Source organism: Typopeltis vanoorti, chromosome 14, assembly GCF_054136105.1.
Source record: "Typopeltis vanoorti isolate ZY-2024b chromosome 14, IOZ_Tvanoo_1.0, whole genome shotgun sequence".
Lineage (NCBI taxonomy): Eukaryota > Metazoa > Arthropoda > Arachnida > Uropygi > Thelyphonidae > Typopeltis > Typopeltis vanoorti.
This window is the reverse complement of record NC_143562.1, coordinates 18,180,548-18,207,369: the sequence shown is the minus strand read 5'-3', so window position 1 is coordinate 18,207,369 and position 26,822 is coordinate 18,180,548. Positions and strand designations below refer to the sequence as shown.

The 26,822-nt window shown below is 34.6% G+C and overlaps 1 protein-coding gene across 2 annotated transcripts in view; it reads left to right on the top strand.

The window, feature by feature from the left end:
* The window catches only part of IKKbeta (inhibitor of nuclear factor kappa B kinase subunit beta), a 135,198-nt gene that overhangs the window by 11,340 nt on the left and 97,036 nt on the right, over positions 1 to 26,822 (top strand). For both annotated transcript variants that reach the window (XM_090404079.1, XM_090404078.1), the window contains exons 2-5: positions 9,176 to 9,296; positions 11,905 to 12,126; positions 18,576 to 18,734; positions 23,608 to 23,697. In XM_090404079.1, the coding sequence (XP_090260205.1) occupies positions 9,198 to 9,296; positions 11,905 to 12,126; positions 18,576 to 18,734; positions 23,608 to 23,697 (570 nt within the window). In that variant the 5' untranslated portion in view covers positions 9,176 to 9,197. The remainder of the gene's footprint in view (positions 1 to 9,175; positions 9,297 to 11,904; positions 12,127 to 18,575; positions 18,735 to 23,607; positions 23,698 to 26,822) is intronic.

The following is a 26,822-nucleotide window of genomic DNA, read 5'->3' as shown; positions in this document are numbered from 1 at the left end:
CTACTAAAAAGCTAGGAAATGGAAGAAAGAGTACTGTAAAAAGAATCAGAGATGATAAAGGTGACATAAACTGAAAATAAAGACATTCTTGATGTCAGAATTATTTTGAAAGATGGCCATATGAAACCAACAGTGACAGCCTGGTGGTAGAAAATATTCAAAGGATGCTCAAGGAGCACATATTAATACTTGAGGTAGAAAAAAAGCCATTAGAAAACCTGAAATGTGGAAAAGTAGTTGGAGTAGATGATATTCAACTAGAAATGCGTGCAAATATGAAGGTATAAAAGTTTTACAGTGGCTATACTGCATAATTCATGAAGCCTGGTCAGAAGGTTAAATTTTGGATGATTGAAATAGAGCTGTCACAGTATTTATCTATAAAAAGAAAAATAAAACGATGTAAGAATTACAGGAATTTCCCTACTGAGTATTCCTCTAAGAATTATGCAGGTATACTTATTCAGGATGGTGGGAGAACTAGGGGCCATCCTTGGAAATTGAGCGTGTAGTTATCAAGGGTGTTAGAACTAGATTTTTTAATTGGAGAGAGTGGTGAATGAGTGGAATAGGTTGCCTGAGTCTGTTGTGGATGCCATGACTGTGAATGAGTTCAAAGTATGATAGATACTATGCAAATGTTGGATAGTGCTTGGCATGATGTTTAGGGCCTCCCTTAATGAGTCTGAGGATTCCATGGAGTAGTCCATAATAATAATAATACTTGAGAAAATTTTAAGAAAAATTGTGGAAGGGAAGCTTGGAGAATAATAAGCTGGATTTAGGCCAGACTGAGGATTTTAGCATCAGATTTTCACTTAATGACAAGTAGCTGAGAAATCATGAGAATAAAACAAAGATCTCCATAGCTCAGTCAGTATAGACAAAGCCCTTAGGCCAGAAAGACCTGGGTTTGATTCCCATCCAAAAAAAAAAAAAAAAACTATAATATATATCGTAATACAATGTTTGCTGTATAATGCACATTTACACTGAAATGCTTATTTTTACTTCTTTATAAAAATAAATGAAGTAAAAAAAAAACATGCATTCAAATCTAAGTGTGTGGACACACACTCTCTCTCTCTCTCTCACAGATTTGAATAATTAGTGTGTATGTATTATTACTACACTAACCTAAGTCTGTGTATAGAAAGGCTTAGGTGTCAACAGTTATTTATATTAATTTATATGGTATATAAACACCACCAAGGAATAAAATAAATTATTGTTAAGCTGTTGATGCTTCACTGGATTTCAAACAGCATATTTATATCAGATTTAAAATTATTTAATTCAGGTAATTAGCATTAACTTTGTAATGTTTTTATAATTTTTTCTTTATGATTAATGAAAAGTTGTGGAATGCGTACAATACTGGCATTAAGAATACTAAGAAGGAAGGAAGGAACTACATCTGTGTAGTTAGTTCTTGTGTAGAGAGAGAGGCATGAAAGAGAAAGGAGAGATGGCTAATCTATAAATTAATCATATCCTGTCTTTTCAGTATTTTCTTCCTGGAAATAATGCAACATAATTATGATATAATTATGTAGTCATTCAGTTTAACAATGTATTTTTTTTTTATAAAGTTATTTCTTTAATAGCAAATGTGATGTAGCAAATTATTCAAGTGTTATTACAATATATTAATGTTATGTCTATGGTAATTCATTTTTAATTGTCTTTGGTATTTTTTAATTTTTGCCTTTCATGTCATTTCAGGTTAAATTTAAAATCTGATTTAAATATATACTGCTCAAAATAATTAGGGGATATTCTTGTCAAAATTAGTTCACGCTAAAATGTATAATTTGTTAAATTTGTAATAAATATCGATTATTTAAACAATGTCTCATCAATTACACCCTATCCATAAGTAAGAAATGTTTATTCATGTATCAAGCACCCAATAGTTATAATTATTTGCAGAAATTTATAATTATTCGACAGAAACTAAAACCACCTCTAATTGTTTTGAGCAGTGTACTTGCATCACATCAATTAAATTTATAGAGCCAGAAATATGAAAATGTTTATTATTCATTTACTTCACTGTTTCCATGATTTTATCGTGGAGAATAACAAACAATTTCTATAATTTAAAAGTTCTGTATATTCAAGATTTGAAATGGATTGGAATTCACTTAGTTGACTAACATTTTCTGAGATTTGCATATTAATAATTATTTGAGAGCTATGTTCATACTTCTGATCCATTTATAGAAAACTTAAAAGGTTTGAAGACATCTCTATAATTTTCAAATGCTATTTAATATAACATGATAAAGCACCTCCGTAGCGCAATTGGAAGAACGACGGTACATTGCACCCTTCGATTGGAATAGGCCTAAGTTCAATTCTCGTCGCGACGGGAGGAATCTTTATCTGGATAATTTTCAATCGAAGGTGAGTTAGCCGATCTCATACGGAGGTAGCAGAGTTTTTTCTCCCGGAATCTCGGGTTTTTCATCCCGCATACAGACAAATCGGCCCTTCAGAACACACGCAATTTACAGACATAAAATACTAGTTGTGGTGGTGGTGGTGGAGGTGGGTGTTAGATGGCATTGATGGAGATGATTTGTTGCAGATGTTTGGTGTAGTGGTTGAGACAGTTGTAGGTGTCCTCCCGTGATGAGTCTTTGGACTCCTTGGAGGTGTCAGGAATAATAATAATAATAAAGTAAGTCTGTCAGATTTCTCTTTAATATCTATATTCAAGAAATGTTGAACCTCAGTCAAAGATGAAATAAATATAAATGATAGAATATAAACTATATTAGCACAGATGGCATTGTTCTAATGGCTGATTCCCAAGAGAAAATAGAAAACACAATTCTTAGTATATCACCTTTAAAGACTACAACACATTTATAATAGCAAAACCAAAATAGTGAAAATGAGCAGAAATGAATACTTTAACCACTGCTGTCGTAACTCCTGCTCACACATGGCACTGATTGTTTCAGCAACTTCTTGTGTGTGATATTGATATTTAAAAAAAAAGCAAGAGAACCTAGAAACTGTAAAATGCAGGCTTGCAATTGAATAGTGTACAATGAATGCCTTATCAAAAATCTTATGTAAGTTTTTTTGAAATATGTTGAATGTAGTCTTGCTTCCATGTAATACAGTAGAAGTTATATATGTATGGTAGCTTGCAGACATTATTAGATGAGCATTAATTATAGAGCAAAACTGGAGGAGGATAACATATTTTCAAAGACTTATCTTTGCCTAATCCATTGTTCAACTAAGTGGAGCCCTCCATCCTTCTCACTTTTCCTTCCTCATCCAGGGAACTTGGGTAAGGGAAATGATAGTACTGTGGAAAGAAAGAAAATCAATGAGATCTTTCACCACAGTAGTCCACCTCACATTCTCCCTTGATTCTGGTCACTTGCATTTAGTGTTCATAGATTTTGAAAAAGCCTTTGAACTCTTTGTATCAGTCAGAAATAAAAAAAAAAAAAAAAAAAACATCTTAAAACAACAAAGTTGTCCATGAAAGTATATCTAATTATTAACAACTGTATATTAAAACTCACCAGCCTGTATAAAGCTAGAGCATCAGAGAAAGGAATTTGATATTGAGAGAGGAGTAAGGCAAGGTGATCCTACATCACCCAAATTCTTTTTTGTTATGTTAGAGAACATAGAGCTATGGAATTCTGTGGAAAACTATGGAATTAGCATCAATGGAAAAAAAAAAACTCAATCACTTACATTTTGTAGATGATATTGTTCTTTTAGCAAAAAATAAAGAAGCTCACGAAATGCTAAATGAACTTGATAGAGAAAGCTGGAAAAAAAAAAAAAGGTTTAAAGGTTTAATGTAACTGAAACCAAATTGAAATAAAACTAACAGATAATCATATTGAAATTGTGGAGGACTATATTTACCTTGGTTTATTAGTTAGTTTTAAGGAAAAATGAGATAAATAAGTAGAAGAATTACATAAGCAGTTTGGCTGTATGAAGATTACTTGCCAGGAAATTTACCTATATGTCTAGAAAGAAGCTCTTTAATATATGCATTATTCCAGTGTTTACCTATGCAAGTGAGACTTGGGCAACAGCTAAAAACAGGAGGACCGGTTGTGTGTCCCAAAGAGCCTTGGAGAAAAAGAATGCTCCACATAAAAAAAAAAAAAAAAAAAAAAAAAAAAAAAAAAAAAAAAAAAAGCGGGGGGGGGGGAATAGAATAAGAAATACTAGAATTAGAGAGATGACTGAAGTAGAAGTTATTGTGAAGTGTTGTAAAGCATGTAAATGGAGATGGACTGGCCATATTAATAGACTGCCAGATGAAAAGTGGACAAAATTAAGCACTGAGTGGATTATCAAGAGAAGGAATGGTCACCAAAGAACAAGATGGAGCTGCAAAGTTTGGCATTGGACATTGGCTAAAGAGAGACAGAACTGGAAAGTTAAGGGGAAAACCTATATCCAACAGTGGATGGAAAGAGGCTAAAGAAGTTGAGCAGGAAAAATGTAGTCATGGAGAATTTATTGAGGAAGAAACACACATGTTGAGCAATTATTTTACTTACAATTAAGAAAATAACACTTGATGTTTTGCACTCAATATCAAAGTCATCATGAGGAAAACATGCATATGAACAGGACACAAGCTACATGATACTACATAACAGTAAGCTAAATCTAACTGCTTTGTTAATGTTTACACTAGCCTGACTTCTTCTGGTGGGAAAAAAAAGTAAGTGAATAAAAATAAAATAAATACAATATAATTAAATAAAATAAATTCTTCAAATTAAGTGGATATTGAATCCAACATTATTTCAAAGCCGAATAATGTTGGATTCAATATCCACTTAATTTGAATAATTTTGCATTGCCGAAGTGAAGCCTTTTGGCTCTCTTTTTCAGAAATAAAATAAAAATATTTTAACATAATAAGTATAATAATATACAGATAATAAAAAAAAAAGACAGTTGAACTTCATGAAATGCATCTCTACAGGTCCTGTTTACGTGTTGGGGGGGGGGGGGCCTTCATGTTCTGCAAATTGGTCTTCCAGATTCCTGGAATTACTAATCCATCATTCTTGTTGAGATTGGGATGATGAATCAGCAGCTTACAAGCTTCCTTGAATTTTCTTTCAAACCAGTGAATGGTTTTGGTGCAGTGTAGGGACTTGTTGCCTTTCCAGTTAATTTTTGTAGTTTTCTTTTTTTTTCTTTCTTTCTGATATTTCCCTGATGTATGATATGGCTATGGCATTTTTGTAATCTTTTTACCTTTCATAACATTATTGTGGAGGATCTTGTGAGCTGCATTTTTGTTGTGGCAATTTTTTTATAAAGATTTGACTAATAATTTCATATTCCTTGTTTAGCACCAGCTCACTGGAGCAAATTGTTAGGGCTTTGTTTGAAGATACTGATGACTCCTAGTTTTGTGTTGGATGGTAGTATGAATCTTTGTGTATGTATTGGCCTGTGTATGTGTAGGTTTGTGATTGACGGTGAAGGAAAGACAGCCTGAAGAAAGATGTGACAAGTGTGTCTAGAAAGGGAAGACAGTTGTTGTTTTCAATCTTGATGGTAAATTGGATACATTTGTGTTGTTTGTTTAGGTAGCTTAGGAATGTATTTAAAGTTGGCAGCTGTGGGGCCAAATGGCCACATTTTTCACCAGCAGTCAGTTTAGTGTAAATGATTAACAAAGCAGTTAAATTTAGCTTATTGTTGTGTAGTGTTATGTAGCTTATAGCTTATGTCTTGTTTCTTTGTATGATAATGTTGATGATGTAGAGGTTCGAGTGGAGTGTTATTTTTTGAATTTTAAAGTAATTATCCAACACGTGTTTTTGTTTCCATAAATTCTACACTATGGAATGGATTGATTATGAATGTTGACCACTGTAACTTTGAAAGAAAGGAGTCTTTTGAATGAAAAAAAAAAAAAAAAAAAAAAACCAACTTTTTTTAGACGCTGAGTAGGCTCTGAATATAATATACAGGGTGTTTCAAAAAGAATGAATGGTAATTGGGTATAATATGGTATGATATGGTATACTATAATAAAATATATTATGATATAATATATTTTATTATCATATAATAAAATATGGTATAATATCGCACATGGTACAGGTCGCATTCATTTGTGGTTCATGGTTGCAGAGATATACAATTTTCAAATCGGGACATTCCTTTTGAAACACCCTGCATTTTTATGCCAGGAGATAAGCTAGATGTGAAAGTCAGTCCAAGTAGAGAAAATTAGTCTTGACTGGAATAAATTTAGTTTAATCCTTTATCCAAGTGTAAGCAAGCAAAGTTTGTGCCCTGAAAATATCTTCAGGACTGAGGTAAGGTGGTACATTCCTTGGCAACTCATAGCAAAGGTGGACCAAGCTCTCATCACTCCTTGTTTCGTCAGTAGGAGGCAGACCCAGAGTGGTCATACTAAGGTCATATTTACCTATACGAGTATATGGTTGGCAACTCGTATAGGTAAATATGACCTCTCCTTCGCTTCTGCCTTAGTAACACCACTCTGGGTCTGCCTCCCACTGACGAGACCTCAATAAAGGTTGAAACTGGTCTGGATAGTGGCCCTTCCCTTAATGCATAGCATTATGCATGTCCGCAAGGAGATGTGCTTTACATTATGGGAGATACTGAGACAAGGAGTGATGAGAGCTTGGTCCACCTTTGCTATGAGTTGCCAAGGGATGTACCACCTTACCTCAGTCCTGAAGATATTTTTAGGTGCAAACTTTGTTTTTGCTTACACTTGGATAAAGGATTAAACTAAATTTATTATAGTCTAACCAAGTGCAAAATAAACTTCCAGTAGTCTTGACTGGAAACCAGAACATTATCAACACAAAGAGGAAGGAAGTATGATCTTTCTCTCAAGTAATAAATTTGGATAACATTGAATCATTAGATTATCTTTATCTTACTTGAGAATAGTGAGATCAGTTTTTAAGACATGATTAAGAAAGATCTTGAAGTGTGAATTGTGAGTACTATAAAGTTTCTCCAATGAAGGAGAGAAAAAATGGAGAATACTGTCATTAGCAAACTCTGGATACGATTTGAAGTTAGAGAGAGAGAGAGAGGGAGGGTCATTGACATATAGAAGGAAGAGCATATGTGAGAGCACAGAACCCTGTGGTACTTCAGCATAAAGAAATCTAACGAGAAAAGGTTATCCACCATTACACTGAATGAACTAACAATCCAGTATCACAAACAGCAGCAAGTAGACCATAAGATGGTAGCTTGATAAGAAAAACCTCAATGCTATACATGATTAGATACCTTGAAAACATCAAGAAAACTGATCTTGTCTGGAAATGAGAACATAACTAAATTTGGATTATTTGAACACTTTCATATCGTGGAATTGAGGACCCATTTTGAGACAGGAACATATGTGGAATTATAAGGCAGGTGATTATAATAGTCTAAGATGTCAACTTGGGGAAGTTTCATGGAGGGAAGAATTGGAAGGCCGGGATATCATTAGTGCATGGGAAATTGTGAAAGAATATTTGTTAGCAACAGTGGTAAGTAATCAAGACTCCCCTCGATGAGTCTTGATAGACTTTATGTTCTTAGGAAGGACCTCCCACGATGAGTCTTTTGACTATGGAGGCCTGAATAATAATAATAATTATCTGAAGTAAGAAAGGATGAAGTAGGATCTTTCTTTAGGGTAATATGATAGGATCGTGTTTCGATAGCATTGAAATGCACTAGATTGTCTTCATTCCAGTTGAGAATAGTGAGGAGATCAGTGTTTAAGACATTGGTTATGGAAGATCTTGAATAATTTGAGTGCCATAATGTTTCTTGTAATAGAGAATGGAGAGTAATTGGTTAGAAAGTGGATACTAGTCACTCAGCCAACTAGGCTGATAAGTGTTTATAAATTTTATTTTTCTTCTCTAGTTTTATTGATAAGAAGCAGATTTTGGATATTGTTTCTCCCTTATTATTGTTATTCGTGACATCTCGAAGGAGTCTGAAGACTCATTGCGGGAGGACATCTATTGTACAACTCTGTCTCCACCACTACACCGAACCTCTACTACCAATCATCTACATCAGCGCTATCTACTGCCCACCACCATCAAAGCTAGTATTTTTTGTCTGTAAATTGCTTGTGTTCTGAAGGGCTGATTTGTCTGTATGCGGGATGAAAAACCCAAATTTCTGGGAGGAAAAAACCCTGCTACCTCCATATGAGATCGACTAACTCGCCTTCGATTGAAAAAGTCCATATAAAGATTCCTCGCATCATGACGAGTCTCGAGCTTAGGCCTTTTCTAGTTGAAGGGCACAACATACCGTCGTGCTTCCAATTGCACTACGGAGGTGCTTAAAATATATAATAGCAGTGCCTACATTATGATTATTGGACAACTCCAGGGAGTCCAAAGGCTCATTGAGGGAGGGCACCTGCTCTACAGCTGCTCTGCCCCTCAATCCACCAACTGACCACAGCTTCACCAACGGCATTTACCTCCAACCACCACTAGTATTTGCAAAGATTATCACAAACGTCCATGCCCACGGTAGGATTCGCATGCAACCTTTTGTCTAGGAGTGGTTAGCATATGTAGCGCAATTGGAAGAACAATGGTACATTGCGCCCTTCGATTGGAATACGCCTAAGTTCGATTCTCGTCGCAATGGGAGGAATCTTTATCTGGACGATTTCAATCGAAGGTGAGTTAGCCGATCTCATACGGAGGTAGCAGGGTTTTTTCTCCCGGAAACTTGGGTTTTTCATCCTGCATACAGACAAATCAGCCCTTCAGAACACATGCAATTTACAGACAAAAAAAATACTAGTTGTGGTGGTGGTGGCTGGTAGATGGTGTTGATGGAGATGATTCGTAGTAGAGATTCGGTGTAATGGTTGAGACAGTTGTAGGTGTCCTCCCGTGATGAGTCTTCGGACTCCTTGGAGGTATCAGGAATGATAATAATAATATTATGGCATAGATGGACCATGTAATTGAAAAGATTGAATAATGCAGTACTAGATTAACCTGCTTTCTTCTCTTTGCACTATACCTGTTTGGATTTTTATTATGAATAATTTATATAATTGAACATTCTTTTTACTGTATGCAACAGACGTGAATTCACTATGTGAATAATTAATTTCCACTTATTTCAGAATTTGATTAATCTCTGAGGAGATGACTTACTTTAAAGAAGTTACAAGCTTTGGATCATGGAGAAAGGACAGGATACTTGGAGCTGGAGGATTTGGTACAGTAATTCTTTGGAGAAATGCAGTGAGTTATTTACAATGTTTTCATTAATTTTTTTTATACAGTTATCAGTCTTTTCCTCATGTATTATCAAATAGGCTGTCACAGAAAAAATTGAAAATGTTGTGAAGGAACTAGTGTAGCTTTATTTCGATTTTTTTTTTTTTTTCAGTATACAATGCTTACTGATAATTAATTAGAAATGCAATGATCAAATATTTTAAGTAACTTTTTAAGCAAGAATTTTTTTCAGATAAAATAAATTAAAGGAGATTTAAGATCAAAAGAAAGTCTTGAGAGTGATGGGAGTAAGGGAGAAAATAGAACAGAAAACAATTATGAGAAAAAAAAAATGAGTGAGAGAGAGAGATGGAAATGAGAGGAAGGTGAGAGAGTAGGAGCAAGAAAGGAGAAATGAGAGAGAGAGAGAGAGATGGAATTAGAATAAGAATGAATGAATGAATGGATCTGTGAGGAGTATAATGTATAGAGATTAGATTTAAGTTGTGCAGAGCAGAATGATAGAGGAGTGCTTGCCTGGAGCAGACAGTAGTGAGTATGACTTTGGCAGTAAAGAAAGGACAAGATGTGGATGGCACAACAGTGATGGTTGGTATAAATAGACCTGAAATGCATTATGAATCGGATAGTGAATGATTTGAGATCAGTGTTAGAGATAGCTCGGCCTTTCTGCTGAACAGTTTTGAGGGTGTGTGAGAAAGAAGATAGTATTTTGCATTGGTATGATAATACATAGCTGAGAAGAACAATGATAATGAATGATATGATATTGAAAAATTCAGAAGAGGATGTCTGGACATTTAGGACCAAATTTTGCAATCCATCTGAATATAGAAGAAATCTGTACCTCTACTCCTTTGCTAGAGCATTCATTTGAATAAATAACTCATTTTCCAATTTCTCATTTTGAAATTTGTTTTTCATTTACTCTATATTTCTTGTTAATTATAATTTTTTTTTTCTTTCTAATTTTCAGTAGTGCAACATTTGGCACCATTGAAAATTACTGTGTTTAGCACAAACTTCACTTAATCGATTCAGACTGTTCACAATCAGGCAGAATCATAAAATGGGTGTTATTAATTTTATTGTGATTAATTCTGTATTCTAGTTAGGATGTCTGGAATATTTCTTCTTCTTCTCAGCCCTTTTTATAACTGTTTATGGTTATAGGCCTCCCCCCCATTTGTTTCCATCTGGAATGTTTGGAATATAATATTAAATAATTCTTAATTTAATATACATTAATAAATAATCCATTCTTTGTTAATTTTAAAATGGTGACATGATGACAAACGTATAACAAGTATAAGGAACTTGGTTGATGTAAAATAGCTTTCAATAGTGTTAATTCTTACTCGGAAATATTTGTTTGCCACATTGGGCCATTGTTGTTTAATTTGTATGTAAATGACATTAGAAATGGCTTTAATGGTTGATATACAGTTTGCAGATGATGCAAAGTTTGGAAGAGTTATGAGAAGTAGAGCAGATGTTGGAGCTTTGCGAGAGGATGTGAATAGACTGTCTGAATGAGCAAGTGTGTGGGGATGTCAGTTTAATGTAGCAAAGTGTAAAGTTTTAAAATTTGGGAAGCAAAGATGCAATGTCAAGTATAGGATTGGTGGAGATATTTTAGAGGAGGTGGAGGAAATTAAAGATCTGAGGGTGATGGTGAATAGGGACTTCAAATTTCATAGATATTTTGCTAAGATTGTGAGGATAACACAACAGATTATCAGAATGATGCAGAGAACACTGACGTGTAGAAATAAAGATATTTTGATTGCATTGTACAAGGCTTTGATCAGGTGACATATGAATTACTGTGCCCAGATTTGGTCACCTGGTTTTGAAAAAGGATGAGATGTTGGAGAGGGTTCAGAGATGATTGACTAAGTTGGTTTCTGATCTCTGAAATATGAGGACAGATTGAGAGAATGTAAATTACAGAGCCTAGTGGATAGAAGGAAGAGAGGAGACATGATCAAGACATATAAGTTAGTGAGGGATATTTATCAGATTAATGTGGATGAGAATTTTCATAGAATATCTGAAGACAGATGAAGAATGAGGGGCCATCCTTGGTATAAGGTGGATGTGAGCAAGTGGGTGAGGAGTAGATTTTTTTGCATGGCAAGTGGTGGGTGATTGGAATGCATTGTCTGAGAGTGTGGTGAGTGCAGAGACAGTGATTACATTTAAGTTGAGGTATGATGAGCTGTGCATGTGAGAGTTGGACCTCCTGCAATGAGTCTCTTGACTCCATGGAAGTCTGTTGATGATAATGATAACATATACATCAAGAGATTTGTGTTTGAATATTTCATATGCTGTTGCATATTAGTTTTTTTTTGTTTTTTGGAGCAGTGTTATTTGCTTCTCTGTTGTTAATTTTATATCTTACTTGGAACGATTAAGATATAATTTTAAAAAATTTCAATAATTTTTTAAAATTATATAAGTTGGTTTCTTCTTGATATTACTTCAAACCTATGCTATAAACTTTTTTTGTTTTATAATGCGTGATTTTATGTGATTTAACACTTGAATTTGAAATATTTTTGTTCACAAACATTTTTTTGTTGTTGTTGTTTGTTCTTAACCCTAGGACACAAATGATATGCTTGCTGTAAAGGAATTCCGGTTTGGCCAAGAAGGTCAAGTATCTATAAGGCACAGAAATAGATGGAAAGTAGAAGTTGACATAATGAAACGATTAAATCATCCTAATGTTGTCAAGGCTATTGATGTTCCTGCAGAGCTAGATGTTCCAGCTACTGAACTTCCTGTTTTAGCTATGGAATACTGTAGTAGTGGAGATTTGAGAAAGGTATGTGTTGTGTGACTGCCTTAACACATGTGCACACACACACGCACACACACAAGCATATACATATAAGTACAGTTTTAGTTTCCACTTGAATAAATTATATTTAATCCAGTGACCTATTTATTTTGAAATTTAGCAGTCATTTTACAATTTCATGTTGCATTGTTACAATATCTGGTAGCATTTTTACAGTGAGGCACTCATTCAGAATGCTCTTTATACTTGCATCTCATTTTAAGTATGGATGCTGTGTATGTCAATTAAAATTAAAAATATGTTGATTTTATTTCTAATTTAAAAACTAAACTCAGTAACAACATTAATGTTAAACTATATATGTTGCTTCCCTTTCCAGAATAATAAAATTATTTTATTTAATAAATAAAGTGGAAAAATTCATTTTAACTCTTGCTTCATGAGCAGGGCTTGACAAATATGGTGTTGTCCACTTGCATGTGGTAAGTAGATTTTGCTAGCTGGTGAGTTGGTGCAAAACTAGATAAAACAGGATCTTTATTTCATTTACTAAAAAAAATAAAAATAAATAAATAACTTCTCCACCCATGGTACAGTGCCAGTAATTACTTTATGAAACTCCTATTGACTTACTTAGATATAGCATAAAAAAATGGGGGGGGGGGGTATTCTTCGACAGTTATTTTTTTGCAGGATGAGTAATGCTTTACATTCTTTGTTGAGTCCTGCACATGAGTGTCAAAATAAAACTGATTTCTAAACTCAAATGAAACAATGAGATCAGGGATGATTGTTTTCTTTCAGGGATAAACTTTTTAAATGTTTTAGTACAGAGGATTCTTTGACAACACACATTCAGAATAGGTCTGAAGATATGTGAAGTCCTACCCAAACATCTTATAAAACTTTAAATATCAGCTAAGAAAGAACATTACTTCCTTTTTGTAGAAATATTCAATTGTAAATATCATCTACTATAACTTTTGGTGCAAATCTGAAGAAATGAAGAAAATGTTCATGTATTAAATATATCTATCATTGCAATACCATCCATTTTTTTATTTTGGTTTAACCAATAAGAATGCAATTTGGTCGGCTAAATCCCAAATTGCCAGCCCATCCTCGTTTGTTCAGTATCCAAGTAGATACCCAACAGGGTGCACCACAAGAAGGTGAGGATTGGACATTAGGTCAGAATCCCTGGTCGGTTCTCCGCATTCCTTTAAAGGCTATCTGGAGGTCTCCTCTCAGTTATACAGCTTTGACCCTTATTATTGAAAAAAAAATGAAAGAGTTTGAGAACAGGAATCAAACCTTGGAGATTCAGTGGCAAACTCTGAAGAAAACATTGACTGATTCTGGGGGGGGGGGTATTCAGAGAGGCATGTGGTGAGGTTGTCTGCAAGGATAAAAAAAATCAGAACTCCCTGGTGGACACAGGAAGTTAAAGAGGCAGTGAAGGAAAAGAAGAAAGCATATCAAAAGTTCCTGTCAAATAAGTCAGCATGTGCTCTTAGAGAGTATAGAGACAAATGAAAGAATGCTAAACACTGTGTAAAAGTAGCTAAACAAAAGTCATGGGAGGACTTTGGCAAGAATATAGAAAATAAATATCAAGAAGGTGGCAAAATATTCTGGAGGTTGTTGAAGAAGCTTAGGGATGGAGGAAAGAGTGCTGTAAAAGTAATTAGAGATGATAAGTGACATGAAAACAGGAGAAAAAGATATCCTTGAAGTATGGAGTAATTACTTTGAAAAACTGCTAAATGAAACAAGCAGTGATGACAGCACAGTGGTAAAAAACACTGACCAGGCATGCAGTAAGGAATACATATCCATACTTGAAGTAGAAAAAGCCATCAAAGGTTTGAAATGTGGAAAGGCAGCAGGAGCAGATGATATTCGACCAGAAATGCTGAAGTATGGTGGTATAAAAGTCTTGCAGTGGCTGCACCGCATAGTTCAGAAAGCTTGGCCAGAGGGACGAATTCCCGATGATTGAGCAGAGCTCTTATAGTACCCATATATAAAAAGGGAAATAAAACTGAATGTGAGAATTACAGAGGTATTTCCCTACTGAATGTTCCTGGCAAGATCTATGCAAGTATACTTGAGAAACGGTTGAGAAGAATTGTGGAAGAAAAGCTGGATTCAGGCCAAATAGAGGCTGTCGGGATCAGATCTTCACTTTACGACAATAGTGGAGAAAGCATGGGAATATAACAAAGATCTGTATTTCAGTTTTGTTGATTTGGAAAAGGCATGTGACAAGGTTCCAAGAGACAAGCTGTTCAATACGCTACAGTTATATGGTGTCAATGGGGCATTATATCAAGCAATACTTAGTCTTTATTTGAGTTGTAAGTCAGCAGTTAGAATTGAAGGAAGCACAGGAAGATGGTTTAATGTTAAATCTGATGTGAGACAAGGATGTACATTATCCCCTCTGTTATTCATTATCTATATGGATCACATTATGAAGGAAAGTGGTATTAAACATGATATCAAAATTGGAGATGTTAATGTCAGCTCTTTGCTTTATACGGATGATGTTATACTTCTATATAAATCCGCTACAAGTCTGCAAGATTCTCTGACTAAATTGAATAGCTGTTGTAATAGATATGGTATGAAGGTGAGCAATAAAAAGACAAAGACAATGAAAATAGGCAGAATCATTGAAAATGTCAACTGTGTTGTGAATGGAGAACCTGTGGAACAAGTAAAACATTTCAGCTACTTAGGCACGATTTTTACTGAAGATGGTAAATTAAATATAGAAATAGACAACAGAATCAGCAAAGCTGGTATAATGGGATGTCAATTACATAAATAAATTCATATGGAATAAGAGAGAAATTAGTCGGAACACTAAATTAGTTGTATACAAGACAGTGTTCAAACCAGTTTTAACTTATGGATCTGAGAGCTGGGTCAGAAGTAAAACACTTGAACAAAGACTAGAGACCGCAGATATGAAGGTCCTGAGAAAGATTAGAGGCGTGAACAGATGGCATCAATGGCAATATCATATTAAAAACGAGGCTATTAGGAAAGAACTTGACATCATCATCCAGGAATGCATTAGCAGATCTCAGGTTGTATGGTCACTTAAACAGAATGGGCGAAGAAAGATTAGCAAAACAAGTGTTCTCTGCCAGGTTGGCAGGAAAACGACCCAGAGGAAGACCAAGATATAGGTGGATTGATACGGTACAAAGTGCCTTAGATGATAGAAATATAAGATCTGATAATGTTGGAGTCTTGACAGGTAACAGACTGATTTGGAGGAAAATTGTAGATAGGAAGTTAGTTATGATGTAATTTTTTCATGTAGTACTATCATATCCTGTACACCCCTTGAGGGTACATGGCAGGAATTTGATGATGATGATGATCATTGCAATAATAGCAAATGCTTATGTACTTAAGGGGCACCCCTATATAAAAACATTGAATTTTTCTACGATTTATATGAATATAAATTAAAACATAAATGATATATATTCAGACATACCTTGAAAGTATAATGACATAAGTGATGTGCATTCAGACATACCCTCGGGTAGGTTTTCATGTTCTAGTCTTGTTAATTTTAAAATTTTCTTGGAACATAAATATTAATGAGACATTGTTGGTAAATATAATAATCCGAAACCAGAAAAGAATAATATATATTACTAGAGGAATCGGATTCACAAAAGAATAATAAATTACAGGTGGAGTTTAAAACAAACTGTAGCATAAAATAGATTAAATGCATGGACATTTTTTTTTACCGGATGGGAATAAAGTAAATATTAAACATATATGGAACATTTTTAAAATCAGAGGAATACATACTGTGGTGACATAATGGGACCTTCATGAAAAATGAATGAACAAAATAAAAATGTGCTTTATGGTATATGAGCTGTTTTGACTTAGGGGTCATCTTCAGAGGTCTGAAGAGCACTTGGGGGAAAATCTTTTTTTTCAGATGAAGTGATTACTTAAACAGAATGGGAGAGGAAAGGCTACCATAACAAGTGTTTACTGTCAGGATGGCAGGAAAAAGATCCAGACAAAAAGCCAGTGGTTAGCGTATCCACTCTCTAGCCAAAAGGAGGTTCGAATCCCGCTGTGGGCATGGATGTTTGTGATTGCCCTTGGAAATACTAATGGTGGTGGGCAGCAGTAGATGATGTTGGTGTAGTTGCAGTCAGTTGGTGGATTGAGTGGTGGAGACAGAGTTGTAGAGCAGGTGCTCTCCCTCAATGAGTCTTTGGATTCCTTGGAGGTGTCTAATAATAATAATAAAACCACAAATTAGGCAGATTAATATAGTTAAGAAGTACCTTAAAAGACCAAAGTATAAGATCTGACAATATTGGAGTCCTGATGGATAACAAATTTCATTTGGATGGAAATTATTGATAGTAAGTTAGTAATGATGTAACCTTTTCATGTAGTACCATCATAATATCCTGTACCTTCCTGAGGATGCACATCAGGAATTTGATGATGATGCATTCCTGATATAAGAAATGCTTATCTAGAGATGATATTATGACATGGGTATTGCTATGGAGTCTGAAAACTCATTGTGGTTGTCCCACACTTAACTGTTATTCACTCAATGCCTATTGTATCTCTCTTTAAAGTCATTCACTGAGAGTGCACTCATGACCACTTCTGGCAACCCATTCCACTCATTCTCTACTCTCCAAGCAAAAAATTTAGTCCTTACAACAACCTTTGATAATCATACCTTTTCAAGGATGACCATCTCTCACCTTCTGTCATATACTGAACAACTTCTTTTGCATCAACCATTTATAACTCTTTACTAACTTATTGTTTTAATCATATCCCCTCATTTCCATCTTTTCCTGATGGAAATGAGGAAAAATAGTTATAGAATCGTGGATACCTCACAACCTTCATTCTTTCATCAGGAAGTATCCACGATTCTGTAACTATTTTGGTCACTTGCTTGTGTATCTTTTTCACCACTTTCTTATCCCCAAGAAACCTGGGTGACCAACCTAATCTTCCAGATATCAAAATCTTTTAAAAAAAGCTATATCTGTCTCTCTGCCTTTTCAGTGTGCTTGTTAACATCCAAATGATCCATCTTCAGATTCTTAGCCTTATCAATTTGATGTTGAGCTGTGTGATCTAATTAATACAAAGCTTGTACTTTTTTTTTTTTTTTTCATTCCAAGATGCCTAACCTTGCATTTCCCATGTTTAGCTGGTAACCTTTGTCTGCACTGATATCATTTGATAAACTATGCAGTACTCTGACATCTCAAGTTCAAGGTCATCTACGCCCAGTACCACAGTGATTTATATATACCATCCTTCAATGGGATGAGGACCTGGTGTCATTCAGTATCAGTAAAACACAGTCTTGCCTTTTCTCTTGCAAAAGAGATCTCGGCTCACCTACCTTTACCCTCCGTAATACACAAATGACCAGACAAGATCAGATTTCTCTGCTTGGACCAACATTTGCTTCCAGTCTCTTCTGGCATAAACTAGGCATTCTCTTTTGTTCGGGATGCTGGTTTACACCCAGCTAGCTCTTAACTACACCTAATCTGCCTATGTTTAAAATACTGCTCATATATTTGGAGTGGTACACCTAAAACTTCCCAAAAAATTCTTGACACTCTTCAGAGGAGAGCAATTTAGCTCATAGATGATCCTCTCCCATCTTACAGATTCACTTTGACCTCTGTCTCACAGATGCAATGTTCAGCAATATGCCTGTTCTACAGGTACTTCAATGGTCATGGCTCTCTGCAAACACAGTGAACCTGCTTTTCCTCTTTAACTTTTATTCCATCCATCTCTATCCCCTGGAACAATCTTCCTCATGAAGTATTCCCAAACTAAAATCTGCAACTCCTCAAAATAAAAATAAAAAAAGTCCATAAATTTCTGTCTCAGTCCTCACGTGTGTCCCTCACCTAGTGCTGATAGCTTATAGATCTTTCAACCTCTCATTTATAGGATCAAAAAAAATGAAAAAAACAGCAGCAGCCCTGTAGCATGTGTGCACACATACTACCAGTCACCTGCATTGATTTGACTCCTCCATGTACTACTTTCTAATCATACTCTTTGAAGGGTAACCATCCATCTCTCATCTTTTGTCATATACTGAAAACTACTTCTGCATCAGCCATTTATATAATGCCTCTTTACTAACTTATTGTTTCAATCATATCTCCTCATTCCTATTTGTCCAGGCACACACTCTCATTCACATCACCAGCTTCATGTCCCCTTCCCCATTCCATGCAGTATCCTATCAAATGCCCTTGCCAATTCTAGCAGTATCACAGCATAGCCTTTTTTCTTATCTATCCAAACCATTATTTTATTGAAAAAAAGCATTATTGTTGAGATTTAGCAATGTTACCTTGATTTTTAGAGAATTTTTCCTTCTACTGAATAAGAAAATAAATCTTCTTTCTTCTTAGGTATTAAACAGGCCAGAAAATTGCTGTGGCTTAAGTGAAAAGCAGGTTCGCACATTGGTGAGACATGTATCCTCAGCTGTTAGGTATCTTCATTCTGCAAGGATAATACACCGTGATTTGAAACCCGAAAATATTGTCATCCAAGATATAGATGGAAAGGTATATGATCTCAAGATTGATATTAATCTTTGAATAAACTACTTGGTTCTCTTTTAAAAATAATTGAATTGAAAACAACCAAAGGTAACTTTATTAGCATTAAAACATAGCTATATCTTAATAGCTTAGTGAGATATGTTGTTACATATCATGATTTTTTACTTGTGTTTACATTAAATTTAAAATTAATACTTCTCATCTCATCTTCCTTTTTTACCCTCTTTTACTTTGCGGTATCGAAGGTTTATTAATCATCGGACCTTAAACTGTTCACAGGATAAGGTGGTCAGCCCTGTGCCCCAGTGTATCATATGTCCTGTAGTGTTGGGTTCTCGAGGCTGGTTTACCTGCTTTACAGGATGAAAAACCCCAGGATAAACTGGGGGGAAACCCTACTGTCCATGCCCAAGACCAGCTAACTTGGCTATGGCTGAGGAAGATCCTTCAGCTCCTCACATTCTAAATTAATACTCTAACTTTGGAAACCTCTGTGCAATATCTGTTTATTATGCACTTGTATAGCACACATAAGATATTATTAGTTGAAATAATTTATTTAGGATGTTAAGAGCCCTAAGTCTGTTTGTGTATTTGAACTTATATATTTGCGATAATATGTGAGTGATAGACTTTGAACATAAATAATTGCACTTATTGTAGATATGAGTTTTGCAGCTGAAATGATGTTGCAACATAGCAAAAGTAACTGAAAGTTACACTTCCTATTGAGAAAATGACAAAAATATATGTTAAAGATACCAGGCTATTTTAAACCTGGTTTTACTCCATTTCCCAAGTAAGCAAACAGACAAGTATATCAAGTTTGTGCCTGCAAGTATTGCAAGTCTAGGTGATCCCACACATAGTGCAAGACCAAGGCAACTCATGGTAAAAGTTGGATAAGCTCTAATCACTATTCTTAATATTTATCCTTAATGCAAAGTACACCTCCTGGAGGAGATGTATGATGCTATGTATTAAAGGCAAGGGGGCCACTACCCAGACTGGTTTCGACCTTTATTGAGATCTCATCAGTGGGAGCCAGACTAGAAATACCAAGATTTTAGTAATACAGAGCTTATAAATATAGTTTATAAAAATACTTTCTACATGACAAAAATATAGTTTATTACATATTAAAAAAAAAAAAAAAAAAAAGAAAGTTTCATTTTAAGTTTTGTTTTTTGTTTCATTAATGAACATTTCAAATAATGTACTGATATTTCTTTTGTCAGCTGATACAACATAATTGTTCCATGTATACTGGTTCAAAATGCTAAGGTTGAACTACATGTTTACCTCTATATGAAAAAATTTTTATGACTATAGCCAAATGTGACATAAATTTATTGCCAGTATATTAATCAATTATATTATTCAAAAAATGTGTTATAAATTTCATACAAATTAAATTGCAATATGTTTTTGGCAAAAGTCACAAATTTCCTAAGGACTAGGTAAGGAACTAATGTACAGTGCTCACAGAAAACTATGCAGAGACACATTTCAGTGGGGAATATGTCCACCGCATGCTGCAATGCAGCTTTCACAACATCATACCATGCTTATCACCAAGTGATTCAGGAATTCTTGAGGCAAACTGACCCACTCCTCTTTCAGAACAAGGATATAAGGCCTTGTTTGTTTTCTGGGGGGGAATTTCGAGCAGCAATGCATCTCCCTGTTACGTCCGAAACATGTTCTGTGGGCTGAGATCTGGGGATCATGCTGACCACTCGATTTGATTAATATCCTCGGTCTCCAGAAGTATCTTCACTGCTTGTGTATGATGGTGTGGCATCATCATCCATAAAACTGAATTCTATGCCTACAGCACCACAGAACAATTGAACACAACACTGAACTTCGTTGCAATATCGTTCACCAGTCACAGTCTCTTTTTCTGTTATTTGCAGCTCAGTAATGTACATTAAGCACAAAGCTTCACAGCACCACCGTATCTATTCCTTTCAAGAACATTCTCATGATGGTAAGCAGTAACTTTCATGCCAGATCAAGAGTCATCTAGAATTGGAGGAAAGACTAAACTGACAGATATTCTCATCTCTAAAGAGTACATTAGCCCATTGTTGTCCTGCCCAATTTTTATGGATATAACACTTCTAAAAACGTGTTCCAATGAGCTCTGGATCAAGGGATGCAGATTTACAGGCCTTTGGGCATGTAGTTCTACTGTTACAGATGTCTTGCCACAGTTTGAGATATCCACATACTGTGCTTGAATGGAGCCAACTTGCAAGCTGACCTGCTGTTATGTGTCAATTATGATTACCAAAAATCTGTCTTCATGCTCCATGGTAGAGCGAGGGCAACCTCATACCAAACATTTGGAACACATTCTGTTGGTTTGAAACACTATCGAGAGCTTGGATTCAATGCTATGCGATATTTCAAACATTCTGGCAACATCAGTAATTCTGTGGCTTTCTTCAAGCTTTCCGATAATTCTTCCCTGTGTGAAATCATCTAGATGATGTCTTTTGAGACATTACAAGACATCTAAGTATGCAACTTTATTCCTTCACAAAAAGTACTTCCTTCAAACACAGTTCATTTAGCACAGGCTTTTTCCTTTTATCCTGTCATCAGTCTATCTTATCTCAGTCCTCATCTGCATCCCACACCCAGCAGTGATGTGCTTATAGGGCCACTGACCTCTTGTGTATGGAATTAATATATAAAAAAATAGTAATATGTGGATCACATTATGAAGGAAAGTAGCACAAACTTAATATCCGAATTGAAGATGTTAGCCTCAGCTCTTTATGCAAATGATTTTATGCTCTGAAGCAGTTTGATGTTGCAGGAGGATTCCTGCAACAATAAAAAGACATGATAAAAATAGGCAGGAATATGGAAAACATCAGTGCAACCCTGAATGGAATAACCTGCAGAACAAGTAAAATATTTCAACTATTTTTGGTACAATTTTTTGTATAAGTAGTAAGTTAAATATGGAAATAGATTAAGCAAAACTGGTATGGTGTTGAATCAGTTGATTCAATTTATATGTTATAAGAGTATATTAACTAGTTTTATGGATCTGAGATCTGGGTTAGAAATAACATTTGATCAAAGAGATCACAGATGCAAGAGGCTGTTTTCATTCATAATGCAATTAATATAATCAATTATATGGATCACATTATGAAGGAAAATAGATTCTTACATCTGTGATCTCTGTGTGAAATCATCTAAATGATGTCTTTTGAGAAATTACAAGCCTTGTTTTTTGATTGCAGTTAGGCATGTCTTAGAAAATTAAAATATAAGATCTGACAGCATTGGAGTCCTGAAATTTGTAAGATAATTGTTGACAGGAAGTTTGCAATAATATAATCTTATCATTTAAGTACTGCCCAACTGTCCTGTCAGATGCAGCTTGACCCAGTAAAAGTTGATTTCTTGCCTACCTGCATATCCTGATATTCAGGCAGGAAATGATTCCTTTGCTGCCAAAAAAAAAAAGCATATCAGCATCACTTTTCATGCTGATGTCCATTTGCAGAAATTTTTGGTTGTTGGAAGATCATTTCAGATCCAGCATTTATGTTGAAAATGCAATACAAAATTTATTTTTATCATGCTGATATTCTAGGTAGGCACCCACTGTGCTGTATCTTTCTTGTAATGCAGACACTCATAGGAAACAATGTGCAAAATACGAAGATCAGTAGCAGTATCCTTGATTTTTACATATCTGTTGTTGTTGAATAGCAGCAGTGTTATTGAATGAGGTTGAAGTTCTTTGACAACCAGACCTTTTTGCATCATTATCATCAGTGTTTGAGCTGAACATTGTCAGTTTATTATCTGGTGGCAAATATTTCTCTCATTATAGAGGAATCTACCAATAAATGTGAGTTGATATTACCTGGGGGACTACAGAAGTCATACAGCACTTCATTATTTTTCAGGCATAATCACTGATTTTTTTTTGCTATAAAAATTATGTAAAACATACATTTAGAATTCATCTTTCATTTATGTATAACAGTACATTAATATCAAATAAAAAAAATGTTGGGAATGGATTAATTTTCCTTTATAATTGTCAATTTTTACACACTGTTTAATTTTCAGTAATAAATAATTGAAGTTATTTTATCCATTCTGTGACTTCACTGAGAATCCAGTAAGATTCAAAATTATCAACTCGAGAGACTAAAACTTTAATGAAATGCAAAATACTTGTTCAGAAAGGTGGCTTTCACATATAGTGTAATATGTGGACAACCTGTCGAAAAGTTATCCCAGAAAATTTCAGTTTGCAAGAAATTTTTACCTTCACTTTCATTAACCTTTTGGTTATGTTATATTGATTTTTTTTAATATCCATCTTGATAAAATACTTGATTTGCCTGCTGAAGCATTTTCAGGATTTTATCTTCACATTGAAGTGTACTGTTGTCAGTATTATTGAAATATACCTTAGACAACTAATAGTTGTATCGTAAAATCCCAATTCAGAAATATGAATATAACTTATTAAGCATTTTGTTTTGAAATAAACACGAATATGAATATGTGTGAAAAGACTGGGAACAAACAGCTTGTATCATACATGAAATAACAATATCAGTCTCTGCTTGCCTTTTTTTTTTAGTAGTATTTTCTCTGCTTAAGAAAGGAGGAGCTCCTGGAATCATGTGCTTCAGAATTCTTATATTATTATAGAGTATATAGTAATAATGTTTATTAAACTAACTTTTGAATACAGAATCAAATATTTTCCAATATATTTTGATCGATGTTGAAAAATATTAAACTTTTAACTTATCTAACATATATTATTTCTTTTTAAATTATATGTAAGTATTTTTTTATATAAGCTAATTTTTTTTTTATCTAGGAGGTATATAAAGTTATTGATCTTGGATATGCTAAAGAACTTGATCAAGGAAGCTTATGTACCTCATTTGTAGGCACCCTTCAATATTTGGTATGTTTTACTTACTACAATATACTGCATGGTTTCATTATTGCCTTGGCTAGTTTTGCATTTTTAACAACTCTACCAACTTATGATAAGTATTACCTGTAGTTATATTAGTAGGGAAATATTGTTTGTTTTTCAATGCCATTAATAAAGTTCGAATTTTAACAGTGACCATGCTTTGAGTTTGGAATAAAAAAAAAAAAATTGAAAGGGAACAAAGAATAAAATGAGGACAAAGTTAAATTAAACTCTTTAATTGCGCTCAGAGTTTAAAGTTACCACTATAGGCTTGTGACTTTGAGATATACAGGGCATCCCATAAGTTCCAAAATATTTCAATAATTCGTAAAAATGAGAAAAATTGGTATATTAGAGTGCGGTTTGCATGAAAGTGAATCGCAAGGAGCGGGATTTTTTTGGCAAGGTGAAAAAATTTACTTGATTTTCACTGATAGAGGGTGCTGTACCACATGCATCATTTGTAAATACGTGCAAATGAGAGTTCTGCAAAATGCAGGGTATACTGCTGACAGCTCGTAATGAATGTGCGTGAATTCCCAGTCATTCGGGTGAACAGAAAAGAAAAATTTGTTGCTGTGATGCTTATATTGGTGGATAAGGCATTGTTAGTGAAGTTGTCTTACATAAATGGAGAATTGATAGCAGACGTTTTATGAAAGTTTCGAACGCAGAAAAGAATGAAGAAAGGTCAAGGTCCTATCGCTTCGGCCAGACTACAGTCTCCAATACGACGTTTTGAGAAAACTAGAAATTTGTTAGATCACCCTCGAACATGCAGACCAGTCTTTTCCGAAGCTCGTACCAGCATTATGGTATCGCAAATGAATTCCCTGGTGGCACAATCAACAAGTGGTGTAATCAGCGAACGGGAAGCTGCAAGAATCACAGGCATAGCAAAAATGTCAGTATTTCGCATTCTTCATGGTGCATAAGCATCACGGCAACAAATTTTTCTTCTTACAAAAACAATTCTGTTCGCCACAATGACTGGGAATTCACACTCATGCATTACGACCTTCCAGCAGTACACCTTGCAATTTATAAAACTCTCATTTGCACATATTTGCAAATGATGCATGTGGTACAGCACCCTCTATTGGTGAAAATTTGAAGTAAATTTTTTTCTCCCTGCCAAAGAAAAAATTCCCTTCCTTGTGATTCACTTTTGTGCAAACCGCAGTCTAATATACAAATTTTTCTAATTTTTATGAATTATTGAAATCTTTTGGAACTTATGGGACACCTACCCCCTGTATATACACTCATTCCATCCCATCTTAATGTTAGGCTCAGTGGCTTGTTGCAGCCAAGTTACTTGGCATCTTAGAAACCTGATTACTGCTTATGGTCAGGCAGTTAATCTTATCTGTAATTGCATATGTTCTTTTAGCCAGTTTGTCTATTTTGCAGGATAAAAAACCTGAATAGGGTATTAATTAATCTAGAAAACTGTACTCTAGAGATCCAGTGTAACTTTTTTCATTCTACTTCAGGTGTTCTGTAACCATGTTGCTGGTTTTACACCAGAGGTAATGAAATTCATCTACTAAAGTTGAATTCAATCCCTTTAAAACTTGATATCTGATTCATTCCTCACAAGACAAAATCTATTCTGTTCTTTCTTTTAACAATATTCAAGTCTCAAGTCAAGAGGAGAGCTATTTCAAGAAGGGAAGGATTTTTAGCTGTATGATTTCACTAATATATACATGGTATATTTAGGAATTGTAGCATTTAGTAAATAAAGTCAAGAGAATGGCAAAACGTGTGACATCCACCGATAGCAGTTAGTTTGAAATACCTGAACCAGTGGTAGTGTATAAAATTTGAAATACATTAAATGAATATTATCAAAAATAAATGGAATTTTGGAGGTTTAGGAGAAATTTATGGCTCATATATAACAAAAAAAAAAAAAAAACGCCTCTAAACGGCCATTTTACTCCTGTTTTGCTCTGCATAAAGTGACTAGAAATCAGAAATGTTATCCCAGATTGATAAAGTGCATACTTTTTACTGACTCATGAAAATTTGCCAGTAGATTTAATCACTGACAGTGCTTGAGGTAAACAAATGCTTCATTACATCACACTACCAAAATTCTGAGAGACTATTACTACTGTTACCTACTGGATTAGTTGTGGTCAGTATGAGTGTTTGTAATTGTCTTTAGATAGAAGATGAATTTCATTTTCTGGTGTGAGACCATATCCTGCTTATTGGAGGCCTGATGTGGCTTGAAAAAGTTCCTTGTTTGGTTTCTAGAGCAGGATTTCTGAATTAATAAATAAAATAAATTCTAAGGATTTTATAATACTGTATTACAAATAATACTACTACTACTAATACTGTATGATCTTTGTTTGTCTTGTTACATACTCTTTATTTAAATGCCTCTGAAGATGGCTTGGTGGTCAAACCAAAATATTTGCTTAATTTAATTTAGTTAATCCTTAGACATTTCTTTTCTTTCATTAAACCAAAACATGAGTCAACATCATGAAGACACTTCACACTCATATTTTATTTGCTTACACTTGGGATTAAACAAGAATATAATTTCGTGGCAAGTATAATTTAATGAGTTGACATCAGATCATTTAATACGTAATTTTGTTAATGTGCTTTTATTAAAAAAAATCACTAACAACTTTTATTCTACTATAGGGAGTAGATAAAGCAATTTTAGTTCTATATAACTTTTGGAGACTGATTGGGCAGTGCATTCTCCACTGGTAGCCAGTCAGAGATAACTGGCCCAAGGCTATCACTAATTATAAAGGGCATCCAGTGAAGAGAAGCAGCTGACAAGTGCTGCCTCTCTTCTCTGGTAGGGTTAAGGACTCATGGTCCTTAACCCTAACACAATATATTTGTTGTCTGAAATAGTGATGGTTCTATGGCTGATTTTATTGAGTTTCCAAGACAATAAACCCGAGTTTCTAGGAGAGAAAACCTTCTTGCCCATGCCAGAGGTCAACTAATTCGGGAACTGGTCAAAGAAAGGCTTAGAAAAAGTTTCTCTAGTCGGCAGCTAGAATTGAACTTAGGTTTTTCTTTGGGCAGTCTAGTGCTATGGATGCACACGCCACTGAGCTACACATCCA